Consider the following 25623-nt stretch of genomic DNA (forward strand, 5'->3'; position numbering starts at 1 on the left):
CTATTCTAGACACTCTCAAACATCGAGATGTAGGTAAAATAGACACACTGAACCAGAAAATGGCAACTGTGACCCCTCGTTATGTCCCCGAGGTCATCTCAGGTCACGAACAGAATCTAACAGTTTTTCGATGATAACTTCTGATAGAGGAGCGCTAGAGCGCTGAAAACGCCTTAGATGTGTTCGGCTCGACGTTGCGGATCGACTGATATGCAACATGACCTTTTCCGGTCAGGTCATGACCTTGACCTGAGGTCAAATTTTCAAGTTGACCTTTCAAGGTCAAATTATAGTTCATTCGACGCGTCTCGACGAGAGGAACACGATGCTGGCAAAAGTAATGTCATAGCTCTTTTGAGTCAAAAGTTATTGCCGAAAAACCGATTTTCGTAAAAACGGCTATTTTTGGAGTTTTTGCCCTCTGGAGGCTAAACTGTTGACCTGAGGTCAAATCTGAGAACATTACTCAGAAAGGTCTGTAAAAGGGCTATCGAATGCGCTTTTTTGCGGCGCTGTAGCTCTATCGGTTCCCAAGATAGCCGTTGGCAGTTTCCAAAATGTTGAAATAGTCAACATTTTACCTTTGGTGACCTCTGGTGACCTGACCTTTGACCTGACCCAAAAAATGACTGAAGTGTTTTCGTCCTTATTTTTGACGTTCTTTCGATTGCCGCTTACCGCGTGTCGCTACGTGGCCCAGGAGCCGAGTTAGAAGGGGGGGTGTTCAAACACCCCCCGCGGCCCGGCGCGGAATCTCAGAGCACCGGCCCGGCGCGGGTTAACAGCTCCCATACCGGTCTTTGAGGGTCCTACACTGACCTCTGAGGGCCCTTCAGTGGCGGTCAAGCGCCCACATTGACCGCTGAAGACCCACGGTGACCTCTGAGGGCCCTCCACTGGCCTTTGAGGGCCTCTAAACCGGTCTCAGGGGCCCAACCGGCGGCTGAGGGCCTTACACAGGCTCTGGTGGCCTCATTTCTGTCTCAAGACTAGCCTTTAATTGCCTCTGACTTCTGAGGGCCCCGCACTGGATTCTGAAGACCCGATGTCGGCCACTAAGAGCCCGGATCGACCTCTGAGGGCCCCTCTTGGTCTTTGAGGGCCCTCCGCTGGTCTCTGGGGTCCAACGCCGGTCTATGCCGGTCTTTTAGGGCCCCACACTGACCTCTAATGGCCCATGCTAGCCTGTAAGGACCCACATTAGCCTCTGAGGGCCCCGTACTGGCTTCTGAAGGATCGATGCCGGCTTCTGAGGACCCATACCGGTCTTTAAGGGCCTCACACCGACATCTGAGGCCCCACACTAGCCTCTGAGGTGCCCAAAACTGGCCTCTATATGCCCCCAACTGGCCTATGAGGTCTCTACACCGGCAACTGATGGCCCTATTATGTTCTATGGGGGCCCAAGACTTTTCTTTGGGCGTCACGCACTTGCCTCTGAGGGCCCACATCAGCCTCTGGGGCCTTTGAGGCCCTTCGCTGACCCTATGGTCCAACGCCGGCCTCTGGGGGTCTGACACTGTACTCTAAGGGCCACATTGCAGCCTCTATGCGATAGGTATCGCCGAAGCGTTATCCATGGGCCTATTAGTGTAGGAGCCACGGGTGCAGTGGGTGAAGTTGCACCAACAATAATTCTCCAGTGGGTGCAGACAATGTATTCTGCACCCACGATAATCTGGAATAAAAACCCCTTTTCTCATCAACACTACTTTCGATGCAGCACGACAAATTAATGATATTTTGCCCACTACTATCCATCTTTCGATGCATTTGCTACTGTGATGGTCTTCATAACTTACATTTGTGCTCAAGTAAAAAATAAGATACGGAACACATGTGATTGAACACATACCGATGACCCACTGTCAAAAGTTTTAGCATGATATCTTCGAAAATGGCTAAGTTAGCCGGTTTTACTTTTTTCGGTAGCCGGTAGTCAATTCACAGTTGCGTGAATTATTGACATTACACCAATACTTCAAAATGAACTTACCTTTTCGACATGGTACACCCTCAAAGCTGGCAATGAGCCTCCGCTCGGATGCCGCTCCCTACCCCCCCCCCCTCCCGCTTCACCGGCCATGGCTAGATTTCTGCCCCCATGCACTACGTCCGTGGGCCCCTTTAAGCTAGCACCGGGTCCCCCAGGTCAGTGCAGGGGCCCCTTTTCCAAGTTGCCCCCCAAACGCCAAGTCTGCGACCGCCCCTGGCATTATGTCCAGTGCGCCCAAATCCGCAAGCCAGTCGTCAAAAAATAGCGCAATGCGCCTGCAATTGACATGCTGGTGTTGCCAAATTGAAGCTTTCCCTTCATCGGGAGTTGATTTGAAGCGCATTATGTCCAGTGCACCCAAATCCGCCAGCCAGTCGTCAAAAAATAGCGCAATGCGCCTGCACTTGACAAGCTGGTGTTCTGCCTTGGCGCAAAGATTAAATATTGCGCTCGTCGTTGACTTGTGAAATATTTAAAATCAAAGACATTGGCGAAAATATCGAACGGCCAAAGATAAAAATACCATAATCGTGATCCTTGCACTGCAGTTAACAAGTTCCAACACTTCGATTTTTGTTAGGATCAGTTTTTAAGAAATTGGAAAGTCATGATTTCGTGATGAATGCCTAGGTACTTACTATAGATCTCACTTGACCGTGAAGGCCAAGTCGTTCCTCGGAATTTATTCTTGCAAATAATTGATTTTACATAAAACCAATTGGTTATAAACGCACATCACATTAAAGAGCGCAAAAAACTGTACATTTCTGTTTTTAACATTCCTTTATACGTTCATTTTTAAAGAAATACAAGTCAAATGAAATTTTTCACGACCACTAAGCACTGAATCGAAAGGGTCGGATCTTGGCGCAAAATTACATCCAAAAGCCGAGTTGTGGAGCAATTCAGCAGCCATTTACAAAACAGCGCATTTTGCAGAAAGCTTACTTAATTGTCGAATCAAAGTCATACATAATCAATCGGCCTACCTCATTTACCCGTTTTATGCCATTTTCACGTATACTTTGGCATTGGTTTCCGATAAAATCACGTTTTTATCAAATGTCCAGAAACAGCGCAATCTCCATGTGCAATTTCGCCCCGACAGTCGATTCATAGCGCTGTCGGATTTGAGCGCATCGTGTTGCATGGGGGCGCAAAAATGTCGGATTTGAGAGTAATCGTGTTCCCGAACACATCTAAGGCGTTTTCATCGCTCTAGCATGCTTCTTTTAGAAGTTATTAGCGAAAAACTGTTAGACACCATTCTTGACCTGAGATATTATAGTGCATGTATGGCCTAAACTTTTGAATTCATTTTAAAAGGAGAAAAAAAACGCAAGAAATTATCCAACGTTTCGCATTTATTGCTTAATCATGGGTCGAAGACCCATGACTAAGCAATAAATGCGAAACGTTGGGTAATTTCTTGCGTTTTTTCTCCTTTTAAAATGAATTCAAAACTTTAGGCCATACATGCACTATAATATGTCACACCTGTCTATTGATAATCCTTGACCTAATCCTTGGCTAATGCGAGCCGACATACGCCGAATCGCGATTTCGGCCAAACATGGTCACGGAAAAGAGGTCACAGGTCAAAGGTCATTGGGGTCAGGGTCATGAAATTTTCAGGGTAGGTGTAAAATTGATCAATGCGAGGGTACTGAAAGTTTCGTCGCGATCGGCCGCTTTTTACGCGAGTTATTCGCGAAAAACCTTAGGGGGTTGCATCAACCCCCCCTGTGCCGGCGAGGGTTAAGGTCCTAGGTCATCGGCTGACCTTCCAGGTCAGGTCATGGACCCAAAAGTCGGGAAAATCGGGACGTTGGCTGTTAGAACGTCGTAAAGAGTGGCTTTGGTTTTTCGGGGTGCTGATCACGAATATCATGTTAGTTATGATCATGGATGATGTCTTCATGCATTTAGATCAGGTCGGGTCAGGTCAGGTCAGGTCAACCAGTAAGGGTTTTGCCGGGTATTCGTAGTAGGTGGCAACCTCCTCTGACAGCTTCGTAACTTGTTACGAAGGCACCAAAACTACTTCGTAAATGTTCAAATGGTTGCTAAATTCGAATTCAGCTGAAAAAAACTAGCCCAGAAACATGTAAAACTCGAAAAAGTGAACCGAGGTCATCAAAGGTACATGACCTGACCTAAAATTCAAGTGACCTTGACACCCACCCTAATGCATGGGAGCAACATCATATCCCATGTTTAAACGTTTGAAACCACGAAAAGACTGCATACGCGTGGCTAATGCGAGCCGACACACCGAATCGCGATTCCGGCCAAACATGGTCTCAAAAAGTAGGTCACAGGTCAAAGCTCATTAAGGTCAGGGTCATGAAATTTGCAGGGTAGGTGTATAATTGATCAACGCGAGGGTACTGAATGTTTCGTCGCGATCGGCCGCTTTTTACGCGAGTTATTCGCAAAAAAATCGAGGGGGGTCCGTTCGACTCCTCCCTATACGGGCGAGGGTTACCCCCCGAATTGCTGGGGGGGGGGGGCGTTAAACGCCCCCACTTTTTTCGCTGGGCCATAGCAAAAAAAAACGGCGCGCAAACTTTGGGTACCTGTAGGGAATTTATTGACGTTTATTGTGACAAAATTTAAAAAAAAAATCAACCAGAAAATGTTTGAGATATCGAGGTTTCAGTGACGTCATGATTTCTTGGTTTTCGACCAAAAACGGTATATGTTCAAAAAATCATATAAAATCACAAAATAGACATACAGACATGCCGTAAACGCCATTAGACTGCCAATACCATGAACAATCAAATGGCTATCTTCGATTTTTTAGAATGGAGATGCTATTGCTGAGCATATTTATTAGTATGTATATAAGAAATCTACTATTATAAATCCTAAAAAGTCCGCCGCCCACGCCGCCGTCGGGGTTACTCCCTAAAAGGCTTATTACGGCGCCGTCGATTGACGCAGGATGGTGAAATTTTTACCAGTCGTGGGTCACGTAAAAAAACAGGTCGTATCAAATTTTGGGCACGATGCGGCCGAGGGTGCGCCCGTGGCGCGTGCTCATGTGCGCCATAGGGTTAGCATTAGAATCGGCAAAAACAGGCTATTGCTCGGAAACGGTAAGGGCTACGGGGGTGAAATTTTCTTGCCAAGTCGAGCGCGTGCACTCATTTGTCGTATTAAATTTTCGACGGTGTGGGTTCAGCGGTGTGCACGTGGTGGGGCCGCGACCGGCGCCGAGCAGAGGGCACGTGCTTTAGGCTCAGTTGTTCGCTTGCAGAACTGAGCGAAATCAGAGCCGGGAGGTCGTTGACCTTTGACAACGAAGGCCGACATAAGGCACCGCTCGCCAAGGGGATTCGCCAGTAAATACAATTAATTAGTTTTTGCAATATCAGCCGTTTCTGGGCCGATTTAGCTGAAACTTGGACTGTCGGTGGTAGTGTAGGGTAGGGTAGGGTAGGGAAGGGTAGGGAAGGGTAGGGTAGGGTAGGGTAGGGTAGGGTAGGGTTGTGTAGGGGTAGGGGTAGGGTATGGTAGGGTAGGGTAGGGTAGGGTAGGGTAGGATAGGGTAGGGTAGGATAGGGTAGGGTAGGGTAAGGGTAGGGTAGGGTAGGGTAGTGTAAGGGTAGGGTAGGGTAGTGTAGGGTTAGGGTAGGGTAGGGTAGTGTAAGGGTAGGGTAGGGGTAGGGTAGGGTAGGGTAGTGTAGGGGTAGGGTAGGGTAGGGGTAGGGTAGGGTAGGTTAGGGTAGTGTAGGGGTAGTGTAGGGTAGGGTATGGTATGGTAGGGTAGGGTAGGGTAGTGTAGGGGTAGGGTAGGGTAGGGTATGGTAGGGTAGGGTAGGGTAGGGTAGTGTAGGGGTAGGGTAAGGTAGGGTAGGGTAGGGTAGGGTAGAGTTAGGTAGGGTAGGTTAGGGTAGTAGGGGAGCGTAGGGTAGGGTAGGGTAGGGTAGTAGGGTAGGGTAGGGTAGGGTAGGGTAGGGTAGTAGGGTAGGGTAGGGTAGGGTAGGGTAGGGTAGGGTAGGGGTAGGGTAGGGGTAGGGTTGAGTTAAAAAAGGGCCCAACATACAAAACACTTGAATACCCCGCAACTATCACCATCCCTTACAGTTTTAAAAACAGCTACCCAAATCTACCCAAATAATATAGCTAAAAATACAAGTCAATCACCCAAAACTAATGCACCCGTAACATAACATAAATCAAAACATACAGTTATCGCGTAAACCTGTACCTCTAGTATTTTTAAATGTAGCCTGATGCTCATCATATATTAGTTAAGTTTATGCGCCAGGTTCATGATGACCTTCTACGTCGGACATTGAACGAAACGATTCGATCTGCACATAGACACAGATCTTTTTTGATCAGGGAGCAAAAAAGGCTCATGAATGAGGCTGAAACATTCAGACTATTCCCTTGGACGATGAAGAAAGGCACCGAAATCTATCATGATTAAAGAGCCTCCACACATAGCAAACTTGCCAAGAAGTTCGCCCAGCTAACTTCACAAAACAACGCACAAGACGGACATGAGACATACTCATCCCAAACTGATTCAGAGGAAAGAATCCTAGATAGGGCCAGTAACACAGAAGAACAGCTTGTAGGACATACCAGAAGAGGCAGAAGAGGCGAAAACGATATTGGTACTGAACAAGAGATAGACGGAGACACCGGAAGTGGGAACACCACTATAGACAGTAGCATTGGATACTGGTGGAACGCCGATGATGCGCACAGTGACATTGAAATCTGGTATGACGCTGGTGATGTGCACAGTGACACTGAAAACTGGTATGACGCCGATGATGCACCGAGTGACATTGGAAACTGGCATGACGCTGGTGATGCGCGCAGTGACACTGACTGCAGGCATCACGCAGGTGATCTGCATGAATGCTGGCATGACGCTAGTGATGGTCGTAGTGCGTGGGGTGGGTTGGAGGTGCTTCTTGTTAGCACTGACATCGAGTGTTGGTTTGACGCTAGCGACAACGCCGATGAGATAGGTATCGTTGAGGACTTCTGGTACGATGCGGTTGAATCTGAGTACACCATTGCACAGGGGGGTGTCCATTATGGGAACGAACCTGTCGACAGTTCTGAAGCCGAACACCAACTCAGTAATGATGTACGATTTCCCCCGTTACATGGCAACCAAGAACCCCAGAAATTCACAAATCTTTCCGGCCATCCAGTAAACCCCGCACTTAAAAGTCTTCTTGAAAAGGGACCAAACTTCGCTCTATCACGTACTATTACTGGTAAAACCATGAAGGACGTAGAGGTGGGGCTGGAGAGGGGGGCTTTTGCCATTCGCTGGAAGGAGGAGATCGAGGAAAAAAGAAGGCACAATCACAAGGCACCAACCCATCTAAGCCTATGAATGGGCTAAACCCACGTTTTAGTGATACCGACACTAAACAGGCTCCACAGGCTCATCCAGTTACCGAGCAGTCTTTGAAGAGTTTCAAACAAAAAGTTATGCATATATATAGTCACCATCGCCCAACAGAGCAGAGCAAACACTATTAGCTCTCAAAGGCCTACAGCATGACGATAGCGTGATTGTGAAGCGTTCAGATAAGTGCAAGGGGCTAGTGCTTATGGACAGAAACGAGTACGTAGAGAAAACGCAGGTCATAGTTCAGAATTACCAAAAAGTCACAACAAACCCCACCAAAAAACTTGATGAAGAAACCACTGAGATTATAAAAACCACGTTAGAAGGGAAAATTCCGGACAAAACTATGCATGCCATTAGACCAAATGAATCGCGTACAGCTGAGCTATACGGACTACCAAAAACGCACAAACCGAACAACCCGATGCGACCCATAGTGTCTGCTTGTGGGGATCCCATCGACAAGCTCTCTTGGCTGCTAGAAAGAATAATCGCTCAACTTCTAGTGTTCGTCCCAGCCCATTTGACAAACACCTACGACTTTCTCAGCCAGATTAGAAGTCGTTTCCCGAACGGCTTTCCCAAAGGCGCCATCGCTTTTACAGTAGATGTCAACAACCTCTATGGCAACATTCCTACTGCTGAAGCGATTGAGTCAACCATAGCCATGATCCGCACCCACTCAACAAAAGTAGACCTATTTGGACTTACCATATCCTGACGTCCGCCAGCTACTTCAGCATTGCTTAAACAACAATTATGTAAGGTTTGGCAAAAATATTTATAAACAAACAAAAGGCATAGCAATGGGTAGTCGTATAGCTCCTCCTCTGGCCATTCTTTTTATGAATGCAGTCGAAACACTCATGTTAGCAGCAGATACACATCAACCCTTGATATACCTCAGATATATAGATGATATTTTTGGCATTTGGACACACGGCTCTGAGTCTTTGGACAACTATTACGAGTTCCTAAATAGTTTTCATCCTGCTCTAAAGTTCAGCATAGAAAGGACTGAAAACTCCCCTAAAAAACAAATTCCCTTACTAGATACATTACTCACGGTGGAACCAACAGGTAAATATACTACCGAACTTTACATTAAACCTACAACAGCTCCCATTATTCTTCATTTTCAATCTTGCCATCCTATGCAAACTAAACGGTCTATCATACACTCCCAAGCTCTACGAGCTATACGGATAGGGTCTGACAAGGCAGCAAAAGACAGAGGTCTTAGAAAACTCGCCCAGCTATTCTTGGAAAACGGGTACCCGCGTAAAATGATTAAAAATGTCCAAAACGCAGCATTGCATAAGCCTAGTCGGCCGGGTTCAAGACTGGTAAGACTGGTCAAACTCGTACCTACGTATCACTACCCTATATTGACGAATCCTTAACTAGAAAGATAAACGCAGCAGCAAAATCTTCAGATCTCGCAATCCAAATTGCTTGGAAAAGTGGACCAACGCTCTCTGATAAACTGATTAGATCAGCATTAGAACCAACCCCGTGCCCCAGAGGCAACCGGAAAGTATGCCATACATGTAACGGAGTACTGGATGGTAAATGTCACACTAAGAACGTTGTCTATCAAATTACCTGCAAACTTTGCAATTGTACGGTTCTCCAGTAAAAGTCTTGTTGGTTTTGCTTTTTCGGACATATCTGGTCCTATATAATGTTCAAATGCATAAGTCTCAACCCGCATTATGTGTATGCACATTTACCACGAGACTGTGAAATGGCATCGATGTATGCCGAATACTTTCCGAGATATTCACCAAAAACCTCATTTTCTGCCGTTTGGGGTATTCTGGCCGCAATCTTCCTGGGATCGCCTATGACATCAGTAGAGCCATCTAACGACAGGACCGCGGAAACACAGAATCATGAATGAATCGAGCGCGTAGTAAACGGTGTATGAAAGGGAGACTCGGTAGAGACTATCCGGGTGGCCGGCGCGCGGCGCGCCCTTAGGCATCGGTCGACCCTTCGGACCGCGCGGGGTCGGAGGTCGCGCTCGGGAAGTCTCGGCTCTGGGTTTTAGCGCTGTGCAGTCAGGAAGGGAGGATAGGATAGCGCTAGCCCGACTGACTGGTATCTCGGCTGATTCGTGTGTGGTGGAAGGGAGCACAGAACGGGATGGTGGCTAGTGGTGGATGATGGGATGGTGGTTTCTGGTTAGGTTAGTGCGTACTGCGTAGAACGTAGCTGAACATGCATTGTTTTTTTTCATGGCAAACAACATGCAGCATAATGGGCGGGATTATGCAAGAACTCATACAAAAAGGAAATAATATTTCGGCCGAGGGAGTGGATGAGTGCCGTGACAAAGCATGACGAGGCTGCCAAAATCGGGATGCTTTTTTGTCACCATTTTTTACCCCTATAAACATGCAGCGCTTGATCCGAACTTAGAGGTCCCCGACTGACCTTAGACCTTAACCGCACCCGTCCGGTGCGCCACATTTTCTTCAGGGGCGCTCTTCTTGGTTGTATCTGTTCTTACCAATAACTAAAGCAAATCGAATGTATAGTAAAAAAGGGCATACCTCAAACACAATTTTATTCACACCCGCTCGTGTGCATAATCGTTTTGACCTATACCTTCTTGCATCATAATATATCACTTCAGTGCTTAATCCTCAACGGAATTTTGGGTTTTCTGCATATACCCCGGCCGAGGGGGGGGGGATTACGACCCCTCTCCGTCTTTTTGCCCCTAATTGAGCTAGCGCCTTGCGGATAAAACTGAGCGCGTGCGTCGTATGAGATGCAGCAACTGGTACCCGAGTTGAATGTCTCAGGTCAACCGATAAACTCTGAGGTCAGTATAAGTGCTCCAAATCGCGGGATCGGTTTTTGGTAAACAACCACCATAAGTGGTTGCAGAGCCAAGATAATGGCGCCATCGAGTTTTGCATGCTCAAGCGCGTCGAATAGTATACGCTTTGTTTTTGTTGAGGTCAATTTAAGGTGTTCACATCAGGTCATGGTCAGGGCAGAGCCACTCAGGCCACGAAGCTGGCCAAAGGAGGTCATATCGCTTCTTAGATTCGGTAGGTCCTCACAAGTCCACTGGTGGCTTCCCGACTCGCTAGCTCAATTTGATCGGGACTTTTTGGTGAAAACTCCTGTGACCTTAGTGACGTCATAAATGAAGTCGCCTAACTTTAAGAATGGAAAAGTGAATGCTGGCCGCTGGGGCTTGCACAGATTGTATAAAATTGCGAATTAATGCGCTTGAGACAGCTTTAGATGGCTCCCGGCGCCAAAATAACAGCTTTCATATTTCCCAATTGATTAATAATCGTGAGGTTGCGTGACCGACCTGACTTCAGGTGACTCTTGAGAAAAATACGAGATAGCTACATGCAAGTTGTGAGGCCTCTGGGAGATAGTTCTAGATCATATAAGCTTCATTCCCCGTTGAAAAGTCCCCTGGCACGAAGGGTGCTGCGACGTCGCGACATTTTGGGACCTTACAGAGGTTTTCTTTTGACGTCATTGGTCAACGGCCTGACCTTAACCTTCGCACTTGTAGGAGGGTGTCGAACAGACCTCCTAACCTCAGTTTTACGCAAATAACTCGCGCAAAAAGCGACTGATTGCGACGAAACTTCCAGTACCCTCGAGTTAATCAATATTACGCCTATCCTATAACTTGTATGATACTGACTCAAAAGACCTTTGACTTGTGACCTGTTTTCCGAGACCATGTTTGGCCGGAATTGCGTTTTGGCGTATTTCGAGAAGAGCGCGTTTTATTGTCTTTTTGTGGCTTTAAGCGATCAAACATGCGAAAGGATGTTGATCCCATGGATTCTAGTGGGTATCAAGGTCACGTGAAGGTCAGTCAGGTCACTGACCTTTGATGACCTTTGTTCACTCTTTCGAGTTCTACATGTTTCTAGGGTAGATTTTGGAGTTGATTTCGCATTTAAAAACCGTTTGAACATTTAAGAAGTAGTTTTGGTTCCCTCGTAACATGTGACCTGACCTGACCTGACCCGACCTGGCCTAAATGCACGAAAACATCATCTGTGATCCAAAACTAACTTGAAATTCGTGATCAGCACCCCGCAAAACCTTATAACAGCTCCACTTTACGAAGCTCTAACAGGTCCCGATTCCCCGAACTTTGAGTTATATTGACCTGTCAACCAATGACCTAGGACCTTAAAATTGGGTATCAACGGCCTCCTCTCGTCACGGGCAACACGCTCTTTTTCCGCGAAGCTCTAGCTCGATCAGGGGCTGAACGGCAAAGGGGTCCAACGGACCTTCCTCCCCCCTTTACGATGGACGCTGGCAAAGCACCAATATGGGCGAGGGTGAAAATACAGCTGCTGTCATAAAAATTCAGCTTGAATCAAAGGTCAATTTTCTTGCCAAATTTCAGCTCTCGCAGCTATCAACAAAAATAAACATGTGGAGGCGGCACCCGCCTCCCCCCCCCTCTCCTCTCGGCCACTGCCAGCGAAGTTTTAAGCGTATCATACGGTTACAAAGCATCATATCAAGATGACACACCCCAGCAGCCATATGCACCGAACAAAAACTTATTACCCACGCTAGTCTATCGGCACCATAGCACATGGTCGAGACTGTCGTCAGCCACGGACGTCGGACACGCACTCGACCAACCCTCTGAGCCCGTTGACTGCGGGTGACCTTGACATGTCAAGCCTGATTGGCGGCCGGCCGCTGTCGTGCGGTCGTTACACGCGGAGGGGAGGGAGACACAAAGCTCTACGTTATAGCTGACCTCTGACCTTTCCCTGCGCCCTGGTCACTGACCCCGCTCCATGTCGCTGGGCGGTGGCATGGCGGTGGAAACCGGTTCTAGCCTCTACACATGCCACCATTCTAACCCTCCCCTCCCCACGCTACTACGCGGCGTGGAGTACGCTCGTGCGTAACTGGGCGGAGCAAGGGGTCACGCGATACAGGGGCGGAACTGGTTGCCCTCCCGCTCGCCGAGCGACCAACGACTAATACCCTGGAGAACCGTACATACATTGGAAAAACTAGACGCATGATAAGGACACGATTTATGGAACACTTTGGTGATGCTAGAAACAAAAGGAGTGGGACTGACCTTGGTGATCATATGTTGACGGCGCATGCGACAATTCAAGCCAAAAATGAGCAATTTGAAATCACTATTCTGGACATATGTAAAGACGAAGCTAATCTTAGAATAACAGAATCCATTGAGATTAGAAATACAAAACCGCTGCTGAATAAAAACACGTCATCGTGGCGCCTACTTTACCCGTTATCATACTCGTCATCGTATGATTTGTAACTAGGTACGCGACATGTTTGTCTAGGTATGCATTGTATCCGTTGTTACCCATTGCAGATTGCAGTAGGCAGTTACGTATTTGGCATGTCTATATGTACCGTTGCTGTTATTTATATTGTGTATCTCCTTTTAGGGTGTCATCTGATTAGGCACGTTACACCGCATATTTTTGCTATCTGGATCTTGGTTCGTTGTCTTTGGCTGGCTGCTCGATTTTCCTATTCGAATCTGATGATGACCCGTGGTCGAAATATTATTCTCTTTGTCTATTTCGCTTAAAACTTAACTAATATATGATGAGCATCAGGCTACATTAAAAAATATTTCTTATATACATGCTATCTTCGATTATTGATTATTGTTCCGCATTTTCCAAAATCTTGAACTGAATCTTGGCAATTTCTCATGACTACTTCACGACCATGATACATGCATTTCTTAAATTGAACTTTTTGAGCCAAACTGGTACACATATGATAAAATGAATGTCACCATAGTGTTCTACGCCCCAAATTACCCATTAAACATGTGTCACAGGCTGCGAATATCAGTTTTGATTTTCGGGGATATGTGCCTACCCGGTTGACCTGACCTTGACCCTGACCTATGCTTGACTGACCCCTACATGGAGCTGACACTCTTGTAGGCCTTATATGATGGATTGTGCACCGTTTTGACAGAGTTTATGACGAGAGGCGCCCATTGTGAAGTCCTGAAGTCCATGCTACTGAAAGTCCGATTTCAGGTGTTTGACCTGACGTTGACCCGACCTGTGACCTCAAAATTCAACTCTAAAGTACTCATCTGAAGCGTCTCGTCGCGTTCTTTCGTTTGCCGTCTCGTGCGTTTCGCTGCGCCTATTGGTTCTCGAGTTATCGGCTGGGGGCGTTTAACGCCCCCCCCCCCCCCCCCCAGCAAACGGTGGGTGGCGAAATATCCCAGCAACTGCCGGGTTAAGGACCTGCATCGGCTCTGAGGGCTCAACTTGGCCTTTTCTGGACTCTGGGGTCCAACACCAGCCCAAGCCTGTCTTTTAGGGTGCCACACTGACCCCTGAGGGTCCCATCCTTGCCTCGGCTGTAAGGACCCGCATTAGCCTTTGAGAGCCTAAGTCGGCCTCTGATGGCATCAAACTGCCATTTTCAGGCCCTGTACTGGTCTCTGAGGGCCTTAAACTGGCCTCTGAGGGCACAAACCGACCTCTAAAGGTCCCACACCGGTTTCTGATGGCCCATTTTCTGCCTCTGAGATCCAAGACTGACCCTTTTGTGCCTCTGAGGGTCCCGTACTGGCTTCTGAAGGATCGATGCCGGTCTCTGAGGACCAATGTCAGTCTTATAAGGGCCTCACACTGACATCTGAGGCCCACATTAGCCTCTGATGGCTCCAAATTGAGGCCCTATTTAGTCCCCAATCAGCCTATAAGGTCTCTGATCGCCCTATTTTGTTGTCTGGCTGGGGACCCATGGCTTACACCTTTAGGCGTTACGCACTGGCCTCTGAGAGCCCACATCGGCCTCTGGGGTTCCATACGGGCCTTTGAGGCCGCTATGGCAAGGGGCCCCTGTAAGCTAGCACTGCCCCTCCCCCCTCCGAGGTTTGGCAAAGCTGCCAAGTTGCCCCCACCCCCAAACGCCAAGTCTGCTACCGCCCCTGCATTCAGATGCATCCATTGTAAAAAAAAAATAACTTGCACTGCAGTGATTGGGGGCTGGGGCACTGGCTGCTAGCAAGTTTTTTTTCCCGGGAAACCGAAGTGGTAGTTCCTACCGGACGTCTGGCCGGACCTTTATTTTTGCATTTGTTTCTGGGTGGGCAAATCGACGCCACTGGGTGATCAATTGTGGTGACTGGGTAGGCATTTGCCCACCCAGTGGGTATGTTAGAGGAGGCCCTGCCCCCTGAGCGCCGAAGGCGCGAGGGGGCCCTGCGGTCCATAGATAACTCTGGAGGACCTAGCACGCCGAAGGCGTGCTGGATCCCTGTACCTTAATTCCAATACTAGATAGATCGTCTTTTACTCAAAGAAAAAATGATATCGAAGAGGGATTATGTCACGGTGACGAGCCCACAGCGCCCCTTTCTAACTGAGGGCCACTGGTTACCTGAGTGGCCCCTGGTCACCTGAGGGCCCCCTGGCCATCTGAGGGGCTCCCTGGTCACTTGAGGGGCCCCTGGTCACCTGAAAGGCTTTCTGGTTACCTCACTGGTCACCTGAGAGGACCCCTAGTCAACTGATTGGCTCTTAACTACCTGAGGGCCCCCTGGTCACCTGAGGGCCTCCGGGTCACCTGAGGGGCCCCCTGGTCATCTGAGGGGCCCCTGACTACCTGAGGGGCCTCCTGGTCACCTGAGAGAGAGAGAGAGAGAGGCCCCCTGGTTACCTGAGGGGCCCCCTAGTCGCTTGAGGGGCCTCTGGTCACCTGAGGGACCCCTGATCACTTGAGGAGCCCCTGATCACCTGAGGGCCCCCCTAGTTACCTCACTGGTCACCTGAGGGCCCCCTGGCCATCTGAGCGGATCCTGACCATTCGAGGGTCCCCTGGCCATCTGATGGCCCCCTGGTCACCTGAGGCCCCCTGGTTACCTCCGTGGTGGTCACCTTAGGGGCCCCCTGGTCACCTGATGGACCGTGTTTATCCAGGAAATGTCTGGTTATCTGCAAGGCCTCTGCAGCCATATGAAGGCCCTTAGTTACGCGAGGGGCCCCTGATATAAATGGCCCCTGTTTATAAGAGGGTCCCCTGGTCACTTAGTGGAATCTGGTCGATTGAAAGTCCCCTGGTCACCTGAGGCGCCCCTGATTAACCCGCGCCACACTGGGGTCTGCGTATAACACGCCCTACTGGGGGGGGGGGCTCTCCATAGCCCCCCCCCCTCCTAACTCCGAAACTACTGGGCCGATCGTCAAAATTCAAACGGCGTCTGATAGCCCAGGAAAAACTGTCGAGCGAAGCCGGCTTGTTCACATTTTGTAGCTCTTATGTAGCCACACTCTCCAGAAGGGCCCCACGTCGGCTTCTGAGGGACCTTTGCCGGCCTCTGAGGGCCTAACTGGCCAATGAGGGATCAGTTATAAGGGCCCCACATTCGTCTGTTATGGACCCACGACCCACATCAGTGCTTCTGAGTACCCTCATAACGGCGCCTGCGAAGGCCCTCACCGCCACATCTAAGCGCCCCCCCCCCCCCAGTGCCTCACGAGGGCCCACATTTGCGGCTCTAAGAGCCCCCACACCGGCGCCTCTGAGGGCCCTCCACTAGCACATCTGACGGCATTTACCAGCGACTCTGAGGGCTTTTGACCGGCTTCTGAGGGTCCCTTGTCGGCCTATGAATAGCCACCAGTAACTTTCAGGGCCCCACACATACCTATGATGACCCCCACCAGTGTCTATAACCCTAAGGCCCCCACAACGGCGCCTGTGAGGATCCCACACCATTGCATCTGATGGTCTTTCACCCGCACCTCTGAGCGCCCCAGACCAGTGCCTCCGGAGGCCGAGGGACCCACACAGGCGACTCTGAGGCGCTCGCTCGCTATGCTCGCTCATAAGATTCTGTGCATTTTATGCATACTTTTCAGGCAAAAATGACGTTATCGCCTTCCAATTTTCCACATTTTTTAGGGCTAAGACCGTTACAGATGGGCCCGTCTGCAAGGGAGGACTGGGCCCACTGTACCCAGCCCCCCCCCCCATCGAAAGGTTCTGAGCACGCCCACTGCCTGGGTTGGCAGGGGGCCCCCGGGTGACCAGGGGGCTCCTTTGAGAGCAGGTGGCCCCCTCCTGGGCAAAATTCTGGGTACGTGCCTGCTCAACAAGAAGTTGATTAACGAGAAACCTGCTGTAGCATTCAATGAGCACTGCTATAATAATACTCTGCTTCCTTCTCACACAATTATATCTCACACAATATACCGGGCTTCTCAAAAAAAGTTAGACGGATTTCTTTTGCGAATAGAGGACCCCTAACAACATTTAAGCAAAATCAATGCACGTGGAAAAACGGAGAATTTTTCGTAGATTTATATGACACCATGATTTGAGCTTAAAAAATGAAGCCGCGGTTTTAGAAAGTAAAAGCAAAACTCGTGAAATTATGCTTTCCCAGACTAAGTCGGTCGGTTCGACACCACGGAAGATCCGCAAACAATTTAGGGCAAAGAGAGCAACATCTTGAAACAAAATTGTCCACATTATTGACAAGTTTCTGGCTCGAGGAAGTGTTAACAATAGGTTCATGCAATTCAAGGAACACAGCGGCGGCCATAAACCCAATCAAAGGCTCACGGCGAACACCACTCGTGTGAGAGATGCGCTACTCAGACTGTCAATGGTCAGCGATATTGGGTGGCTCTGGCGACGTTTTGGAGGGTTCTGCAATATCAGGATGAGCAGAGATCCGGAAACGCTTAAGATCCAATGGCTCCAGCAGGACGGTGCCACGCCAATACCGCTAAAGAAAACCGGGAGGGGCTGTGGGAGCGCTTCGGGCGGCGCGTGATCTCGAGGTTCGAGACACGCCCGTGGTCGGCGAATTCTCCGAACGTAACCCCATCGGACTTTTTCCTATAGGACCACCTTAAGTCCCAGGTGTACCGAAATCACCCAAAAAGTTCCGAAGATCACAAGGATGCAGTGAAGTCAGCGGTGTGCCGTCTGCATCTTTCCGTGGGTCGTGCTGCAGCAGAGGTCGCGCTGCGCCGGCCTAAACTGTGCATTGAGCAAAAAGGGAATCATCTCGAACATAACCTCGGCACGGCTCAGAAAGGCGACTGCCGAGGATCGAAATCCCCTCAAACGAAATGTCTTTGATGAGGCTTTTAGGTGATACCCAATTATGTTTTGTTACACTGATACACCCTTCAATACGTTAGTTATAAAATCGTCTAACTTTTTGAGAAGCCCGGTATTTGTATTTTATGGTATAAAAGTGTACGTTTTGGCCCACGACTTTTCCCATTCCCTATTCCCAATCATGCAACTGCGCTCAAACGTGTATGATGATGCGTGACCCATAGCCACTTATCCAGTCATATTGCCCCCAAAAAAACGGTAAATAACTTTTGAAAATACCCATCTCCAATTTTAGTGTTTTCTGGACTAAAATTTTGCGAGGAATCCGATAGTGTGGTCCCCGAGATCTGAAAAATTTCCACTTTGGAGATAGCACCTATTTTTTGAAAAATAAATATTCGTCAGGCATAATAGTCGAATAAATTAAAAATATAATGAATTAATTTTTGTATAACAATACTAGAATGTGTCGAACATTAATTAGAGATATATTTTAGCTGAGATGATACTATATCTGCGCAAGCATGTGCATTAACTAGTACATTAACCCCCATCGGCCGAGAAGGGGTGGGGCGGGTGCCGCCTCATAGGGTTTTTCGCGATAGCTCAAAACACGCCTAGGGTAGACAGCTGAAACTTGGCATACCTAATCTTTTATTCAAGCTGGATCTTTTGACACCAACCGAGTTTTCAGGTCAGGTCAGGTCACTGACCTATGACCTCATAAATGAGCCTCTGCGAGGTCCTCAGATGTTGCAAATTTGCAACGCCCTCAGTGTTAGAGGAACTTTCATGCAGGAAGATGCAACTTACAGGGCGTAGTATCCTTCAGAAGTCTCACAACTTGTATATCTCGGATTTAACCTAAATGTCGCATGAGGTCAGGTCGGTCACGTGACCTCACCATTATAAGTCAATGGGGGAAATATGAAAACTGTTATTTTGGCGCCGGAAATGATCTAAAACTATCCCAATCACATGGAATCGTGGTTTCATGATCGGACCTTACAAGGAGTGCATGACACCACGATTTCATGTGCTTGGGACAGTTTTAGATCCTTTCCGGTGCCAAAATTAGTCTTCATATTTCCCCCATTGACTTAGAATGGTGAGGTCACGTAACCGAACTGACCTCATGTGACCTTTGGGAAAAATCTGAGATAAACACGTTGTGAGACCTCTGGAGGATACTACAGGGTGTTTCACTAAAAGTGTCAAAAAGTAAAAGGTCATAATGCACATAATAACAATGTTTTTTAAGAAAATTTGCATATCATTTTATCCGCAATTGTTGGACATTTGAATATATAAAAACGATATCACCGTCACTCAAACCTATTCCACACATCTGCCCCTTCTTTTGATGCACCGTTTCGGCACGTGTCCGGAGGTGACTCACAGCCCGTTTTCATCTTCAGCGTCCAGACTGTCGGCAAAGCCTTGAATTGTGCTCTTCAGCTCCCGAAGTGATGCGACTTGAGTCTTCCTCAGCTCTGCGAGAGCTACTGAGTCACTGACCAAACCAGAGGCTTAGCCTTGACAGATCGGGGCTTCGCGCTGGCCAGGGGCGGGCGGCGAGGCAGCTGATTATTCGGCCCAGGAGCTTCTGGTCCAGTCAGTTCCTGGTGGCTACAGCCGTTACAGTGGTTGATTTTAATAACTTGTAAGGCCCTGGCTATTTCTGATGTTGGAATTAGCTTCTTGTTATCTTCAAAGGCCCTCAAAAAGACCCTGACCTTCTCAACGGTTTCCGCCGAGAGGTGGGGGCAACCCCGCCTTTTTTGGACTAAAACCGGCATCGAAGGAACCCTTTTAAACCTCTCAACAAGCCCTTTGAAACTTTAATAATCTGGAACGTAGCGAGGTGAGAGAGTAAAAAGTTTCTTGAAAAGTCGGCATACGGTTTCAATGTTTCTGATGGCACCAAATGTAAGTGTAATTCACCCCTCCTGTTGCGGTGTAAATAACCTGTTCTTGTTCTGCATAAGGAAAAAATGACTAGTAACTTTGTCCTCCTGCCCTCGCTCCGTATGAGTGTAAAATATATCTTAAATGGATAAATTTTAAATGTCCAAAAATTTGCAACAAAGCCACGTGCGCAGCCACGTGATTTGCATATTCTATATATCTTTAATAAGCATTTACTTTTTGACACTTTTAGTGAAACACCCTGTAGGTCCTGTAAGTTTCATCTTCCTGTGAAAGTTCCTCTGGCACTGAGGGCGTTGCAAAGTTGCAACATCTGAGGACCGTGCAGAGGCTCATTTATGACGTCATAGGTCAGTGACCTGACCTGACCTGAAAGGGTGGTTGGTGTCAAAAGATCCAGCTTGAATAAAAGATTAGGTATGCCAAGTTTCAGCTGTCTTATCATCCTCAGCGTGTTTTGAGCTATCGCGAAAAACCCTATGAGACGGCACCCGCCCCACCCCTTCTCGGCCGGCAAGGGTTAATGTACTAGTTTATGTACATGTATGAACAGATATAATATCATTGCAGATAAAATATATCACTAATTTATGTTCGACACATTCTTACGTTGTTAAAAATATTCACTCATTATATTTTCAATTTATTTGACTTTTATGCATGACGAATATTTTTTTTTTTCAAAAATAGGTGCTATCTCCAAAATGGAAATTTTTCAGATTTCGGGGACCACACCATCGGATTCCTCGCACAATTTTGGTTCAGAAAACACTAATATTGGAGATGGGTATTTTCAAAAGTTATTTACCGTCTGCTGGGGCAATGTGCAGTAAAAACATTATTAGTCGAGTACCTGATGTGCTGTTGCGCTGCCTGCGATGCCCTGTATGCTAACCCGTGTATTGCTGCCGTCCGCCAGGCCGCATGTCGGACCGGGATCTACCAGTGCGCCTGCTAGCGTCGCGCACGTTCGCATCCATCATTCAGCTGATGCCGCTGGAGCCAGGATGCCCTGGCGGCGACGCAGTGCCGTCGCCGCTCAACCAACAAAAGGTGGCAGAGCGCTGCTTCTTGGACCAGCTGATGGACCCTTCGTGTATCGAGGATGTTCCGGTGCCGGCAGGGGTGCGCGCCCAGCTACGGCCCTACCAGCGCCGCGGCGTCAGCTGGCTGGCATTCCTCAATAAGTACCATCTGCACGGTGTGCTCTGCGACGACATGGGGTTGGGCAAGTCGCTGCAGTCGCTGTGTATGATAGTGGCCGACCATGCTGCGCGCCGTGAGCAGTTTGAGCGTTCGGGCGCTACCGAGGACGCGCCAAGGCCGTCTCTTATTGTTTGCCCTCCGACTCTCACTGGTCACTGGATGTACGAGGTAGACAAGTTCGTAGAGCCATCTGAGCTGCGACCGCTTCACTACTTCGGACTACCGGCCGAACGCAGCCGGCTACAAGTACGCTTACCCAATCACAACTTGGTGATATCCTCATACGATATCGTGCGTAACGATATCGACTTTTTCGTCAATGTCAAGTGGAACTACTGTGTCTTGGACGAGGGCCACATTATCAAAAACGGAAAAACCAAGGTGGCCAAGGCGATCAAGCAGCTGGACTCCCGTCGGCGTCTGATCCTGACGGGCACGCCACTACAGAACTCAGTTCTGGAGCTGTGGTCATTGTTTGACTTTTTGATGCCCGGCTTCCTGGGCACGGAGCGCCAGTTCACGACCCGCTACAGTCGGCCGATTCTGCTGAGCCGGGACGCCAAGGCCAACTCGCGTGAACAGGAGGCCGGTGCGCTGGCAATGGAGGCCCTTCACCGCCAGGTGCTGCCGTTTCTGCTGCGGAGACTCAAAGAGGACGTGCTCGAGGACCTGCCGCCCAAGATCACGCAGGACTACTACTGTGAGCTGTCGGACATCCAGAAGCAGCTTTACGAGGATTTTGCGCGTTCGCGGGCTCAGCGGTCACTGGTGGAGGGTTTGGAGAGTGTCGAGAACCGTCGCGGCGTTGAGCGAGCGCCACCACACGTGTTCCAGGCACTCCAGTACCTGCGCAAAGTTTGCAATCATCCTAAGCTGGTGCTCACCAAACAGCATCCGAGCTACGCCCAGGTACAAAAAACGCTGTGTGAACAAGGCAGCAGTCTGGAGCAGATCGATCATTCTGCCAAATTGGTGGCGCTGAAGCAACTGCTCCTTGACCTGGGCATTGGTGAGGAGGATGGCATGCCAACAGCCAGCTCTGAGGTGGTGCACCCGCATCGCGTGCTCATCTTCTGCCAACTGAGGTCGATGCTAGACATGGTGGAGCATGATTTGCTGCAAGGCCATCTGTCTGGCGTCACCTACCTGCGCCTGGATGGCTCGGTGCCGGCCGGCGAGAGGCACGCACTCGTTCACCGGTTCAACAGCGACCCGAGCATCGACTGCCTGCTGCTGACCACTCAGGTGGGCGGCCTAGGTCTCAACCTGGTCGGAGCCGACACTGTCATATTTGTGGAGCACGACTGGAACCCGATGAAGGACCTGCAAGCAATGGATCGCGCACATCGGATCGGCCAGCGCCGTGTCGTCAACGTGTACCGGCTCATTACGCGCGGCACGCTCGAGGAGAAAATCATGGGTCTGCAAAAGTTCAAGCTGTTGACTGCCAACACGGTGATCACTGCGGAGAACAGCAGCTTATTGACCATGGGCACCGACCAGGTGGGTCAGATGGGGCCGGACTGGGGGAAGGGGAGGGGGGCTCAGATGGGGACGAACCACGTATGTAAGGCTGGTCAGGTGGGCGCAAGTTAAGTGGAGATGGACCAGGTGGGTCAGATCATCAGATGGGGCCAGACCCAGGGCGTAACTTCATATACTATTGGGGTGACAGGTGCCCCACCCCAGCCCCACGAGCCGCTGGGGCATAAAGTTGCCCCCCTTTACGTTTTGTGGAATACCTCCGAAACCTGATGAGCTACGAACGTGACACTTGGCATAGCTTCAAATGAATACTTAGGCAATGTTTGAGGAAAGTTTGGTGGCTGTAGTACTTAAGATGACGTCACAGTGACGTCATAACGTTTTGTCGTTTTCCGATATGGACCGTTCCTGATGTCGCTGAGCATGAAACTCAACTGTAAATGACCTATACAGCGCCTCTGTCATCCTTAAACATCTAAGTACACTTCCAACTAGTTCCTGACCAATAGTTAATCGGTCCTTTATATTCGGTCTTATACATCGGATATAACCATCGTGAGGAAACTGAGAGTCGCAAATCTATAATTTGACTGCTGACGTCACTGTGACGTCACTTCAAATGGGATCGACACCAAATTTGGACAAAACCTCGGCTAGGTATTCAGGAAGAAGTGTGCAAAGTTTCGCTTCTCTATCTCTTCGCGTTGTGACGATATCGTCGCTGAAGTAAATGGGGGGGGGCAACTATATGCCCCCCAGCGGCCGGCGGGTGGCGCGGAGGCCCAGCGACCGCCGGGTTAAATTATGTCATCCCAACATCCCGTTTGCCACCCCAACTTTTGGCGGGCGCCCCTAGGCCCGAAAGGCGTCCTCAGGGGCCAGGGGCGTCACAATGCTCAACAGAGTGGTTCGAAAAAATAAACCGACAGGTGGCGCCATTGCTTAACCCGGCAGGCGGTGGGCCTCCCGGCCACCTTCCGCGCGGTTGGGGGGGGGGACATTTTTTGCCCCCCCCCCCGTATCTCCGAAACTACTGGACGGATCCGGAAAATTCAAACAGCTTCGATAGCCCTGTCAAATTTGTCGAGGTAAACCAAATTTTATTGAACTCGGGGTCACCGATGACGTCACAGGTCAGGTCAAAGATAAAATGTCTCACCGTTCACGGGTCTTCTAGGGAATGCGCTATAACACCGATTAAAACGCATTTTGTTGAAAATCAGCGATAGGGCGTCAGTTGTCTAGTACATATGTTGCTATTAGAAGTCACTGGTCATACCAGGTCAGGTCACAGGTCAGGTCACCAAGGATCACCACATGAACCCAACTTAACTAAGGTTGTGCGATGCATGTTTTATGGCCAATTTTTCATTTCCAACTCAATGGTGTTGGCGATAAGACCATCAGGTACGGTGTAGGTCACTTTCTGGTGGAGGTCAGGTCAAGGTCAGGTAAAAAAAAAGATCAAATTTCAAAGTTGATAGTTTTGCATAAAATGGGCATTGATTCGATGCAAGTTGATAAAAATTGAGTTTGAAAATTTGAGGTCATCAATTTTGAACAGTTTTTTCGCTTTAACCCGCGCCCTGCTGGGGGGGGTGTTTGAACACCCCCCCCTTGTGTTTTTTTGCGAATATCTCAAAAACGGCGGCGCTGAGCGCCGCCGTTTTTGGTATACCTTATCATACATCAATTCTACACATGTTGTGAAAATTTCAGACCAAGGTCATTCAAGGTCAGGTCACCAGGTCACTTGAAGTGACCTCACCTCATAAAAAGTTTAAATGTCTTTCATAGCTACACCGAGTGACCGATCGCTTTGAAACTGTAGAAAACCGAGCCACCTCTCACACGCTGTATTCCTTACGTCATCGTGTCGCGGCGCCAACTGCCGCCGCGCGCCCGAGCCCGGCCGGTGGTCCACAGTGCACACACAGCTGTGCGCCATAAAACTAGCGCCGCAGGCGCAGGAAATGCGGCCCGCCGGTCCCACGGCCTCGGCGCGCCCACACAAACACGGTCATAAGCACACACGCACAATACACACACAAGGCACGCTACGTTCTACTAATTCATAACACAATTCTATTACACTCCCCCCTGATTTATAAATCACCATACTGCGTCAGTGTAGCGGGACGCCGCTCCCGCGTGCTCCTGCGAGCAGCTGCCGATTCCTCGCCATCGTGCGAGGCCCCCTCCGACTCGCCTCGAGCCGCAGCGTCGGGAGTGACACGCTGCTCATAAAAGATAATTGGGGCGCCCTCGTCGTCACTCTCACTGATCGGCGGACTCCTGCCCTCGGCCGGCTGTGGGAGAACGGCCAGCCTCAGGTCCCGCACATGGCGCGGCACTCCATCCACCTCAACACACTGTACAGACACAATACGGCTCACCGTCCCAAGTGAACTGGCCACGTCACAGCGGCGGCTCGGGTCCCTGACCCAAACCTTGTCCCCGACCGTAAAGCGGCTGATATCGGCATCAGCTGGCGTGTCTACATCTGGGACTTTCACTCGGTAATTAAACAGCGTTTCCATGGGGCTGGAGCTCTGATCCTCCGCGCGTGGCATCACGTTATAGCGATACACCGCCTCCACCACCGAACACTTCTTTCTGGCCGCTAACGTTTTGATGGAGCGGTGGTTGCGCTCCGAGATGCCGTTACCGGACGGGACATGAGCTGCTCGGTATCGAACGGAGACTCCCCACCGACTGACGAACTCATTGAACACGGCACTTCGAAACGATGGATAGTTATCCGTCAGCAGCTCAGTGGGAGCGCCTCGCTCCAGGAAGATTGACTCGAGCTGCGCGATGACACTCTCAGCGTCCTGTCGCTTTAGGCGCCTCCAGATCGCGTAGCGAGACGGCCCACAATCCACTAGGGTCAGGTAGAGTTGATTGTCGGCGTGGCAGACGTCCATGCTCACTCTTTCCCAGCACTCGTTCACCCCTAGCGTGCCGCGCACCCAGCGCTTCGGCGCAGGGTCGACCGATTGGCACGCCTGACACTGGCGGATCACGGCACGCACCTGAGCTCTGGTGACGTCAGAGCTCTGCCTCCTGCATAGTCTCAGGGTTCGTGTGATGCCAGGATGGCCGCTGGTGTGGTGAATCCGTGCGATGTCGGGCTCTGTGACGACGGCACCGCACACCATCGACGCGCCCTGCGGGGTCAGCCACTTTTTTTGGCACTCTCGTGAGCGCGTCGGCCCGGTTCTCAGCCGATGGGACGAATTTCACGCAGAGTTGCATGGCATATTCTTCACCCAGCTTCTTCACTGTCTCAAGACGTCTCCGAATTAGCATCTCGCTCGCTGCCTTGGTTTTTACACGGGCTCTGCCAGACAGGACGTCGGACAGCCAGTGATAGACGGTTCGCGAGTCGGTCATGATCGTCACATTCTTCAAATTCCAGGACAGTGCCAGATTGAGCCCTCGAATCACAGCATCTAGCTCTGCGAGATTGATGTGGGTGTCCGAGCTCTTCCGCAGC

General features: G+C 49.6%; 1 protein-coding gene across 1 annotated transcript in view; it reads left to right on the plus strand.

Annotated features, from left to right (window-relative positions):
- LOC122369470 (TATA-binding protein-associated factor 172-like) overlaps nucleotides 1-25623 on the plus strand; it is a 190879-nt gene that overhangs the window by 93188 nt on the left and 72068 nt on the right. Inside the window, exon 4 of the mRNA XM_043344247.1 lies at nucleotides 20353-22142. Within this exon, the coding sequence (XP_043200182.1) occupies nucleotides 20353-22142 (1790 nt within the window). The remainder of the gene's footprint in view (nucleotides 1-20352; nucleotides 22143-25623) is intronic.

This window comes from Amphibalanus amphitrite, unplaced genomic scaffold, assembly GCF_019059575.1.
Source record: "Amphibalanus amphitrite isolate SeventyFive unplaced genomic scaffold, NRLGWU_Aamphi_draft 001039F_arrow, whole genome shotgun sequence".
Taxonomy (NCBI): domain Eukaryota; kingdom Metazoa; phylum Arthropoda; class Thecostraca; order Balanomorpha; family Balanidae; genus Amphibalanus; species Amphibalanus amphitrite.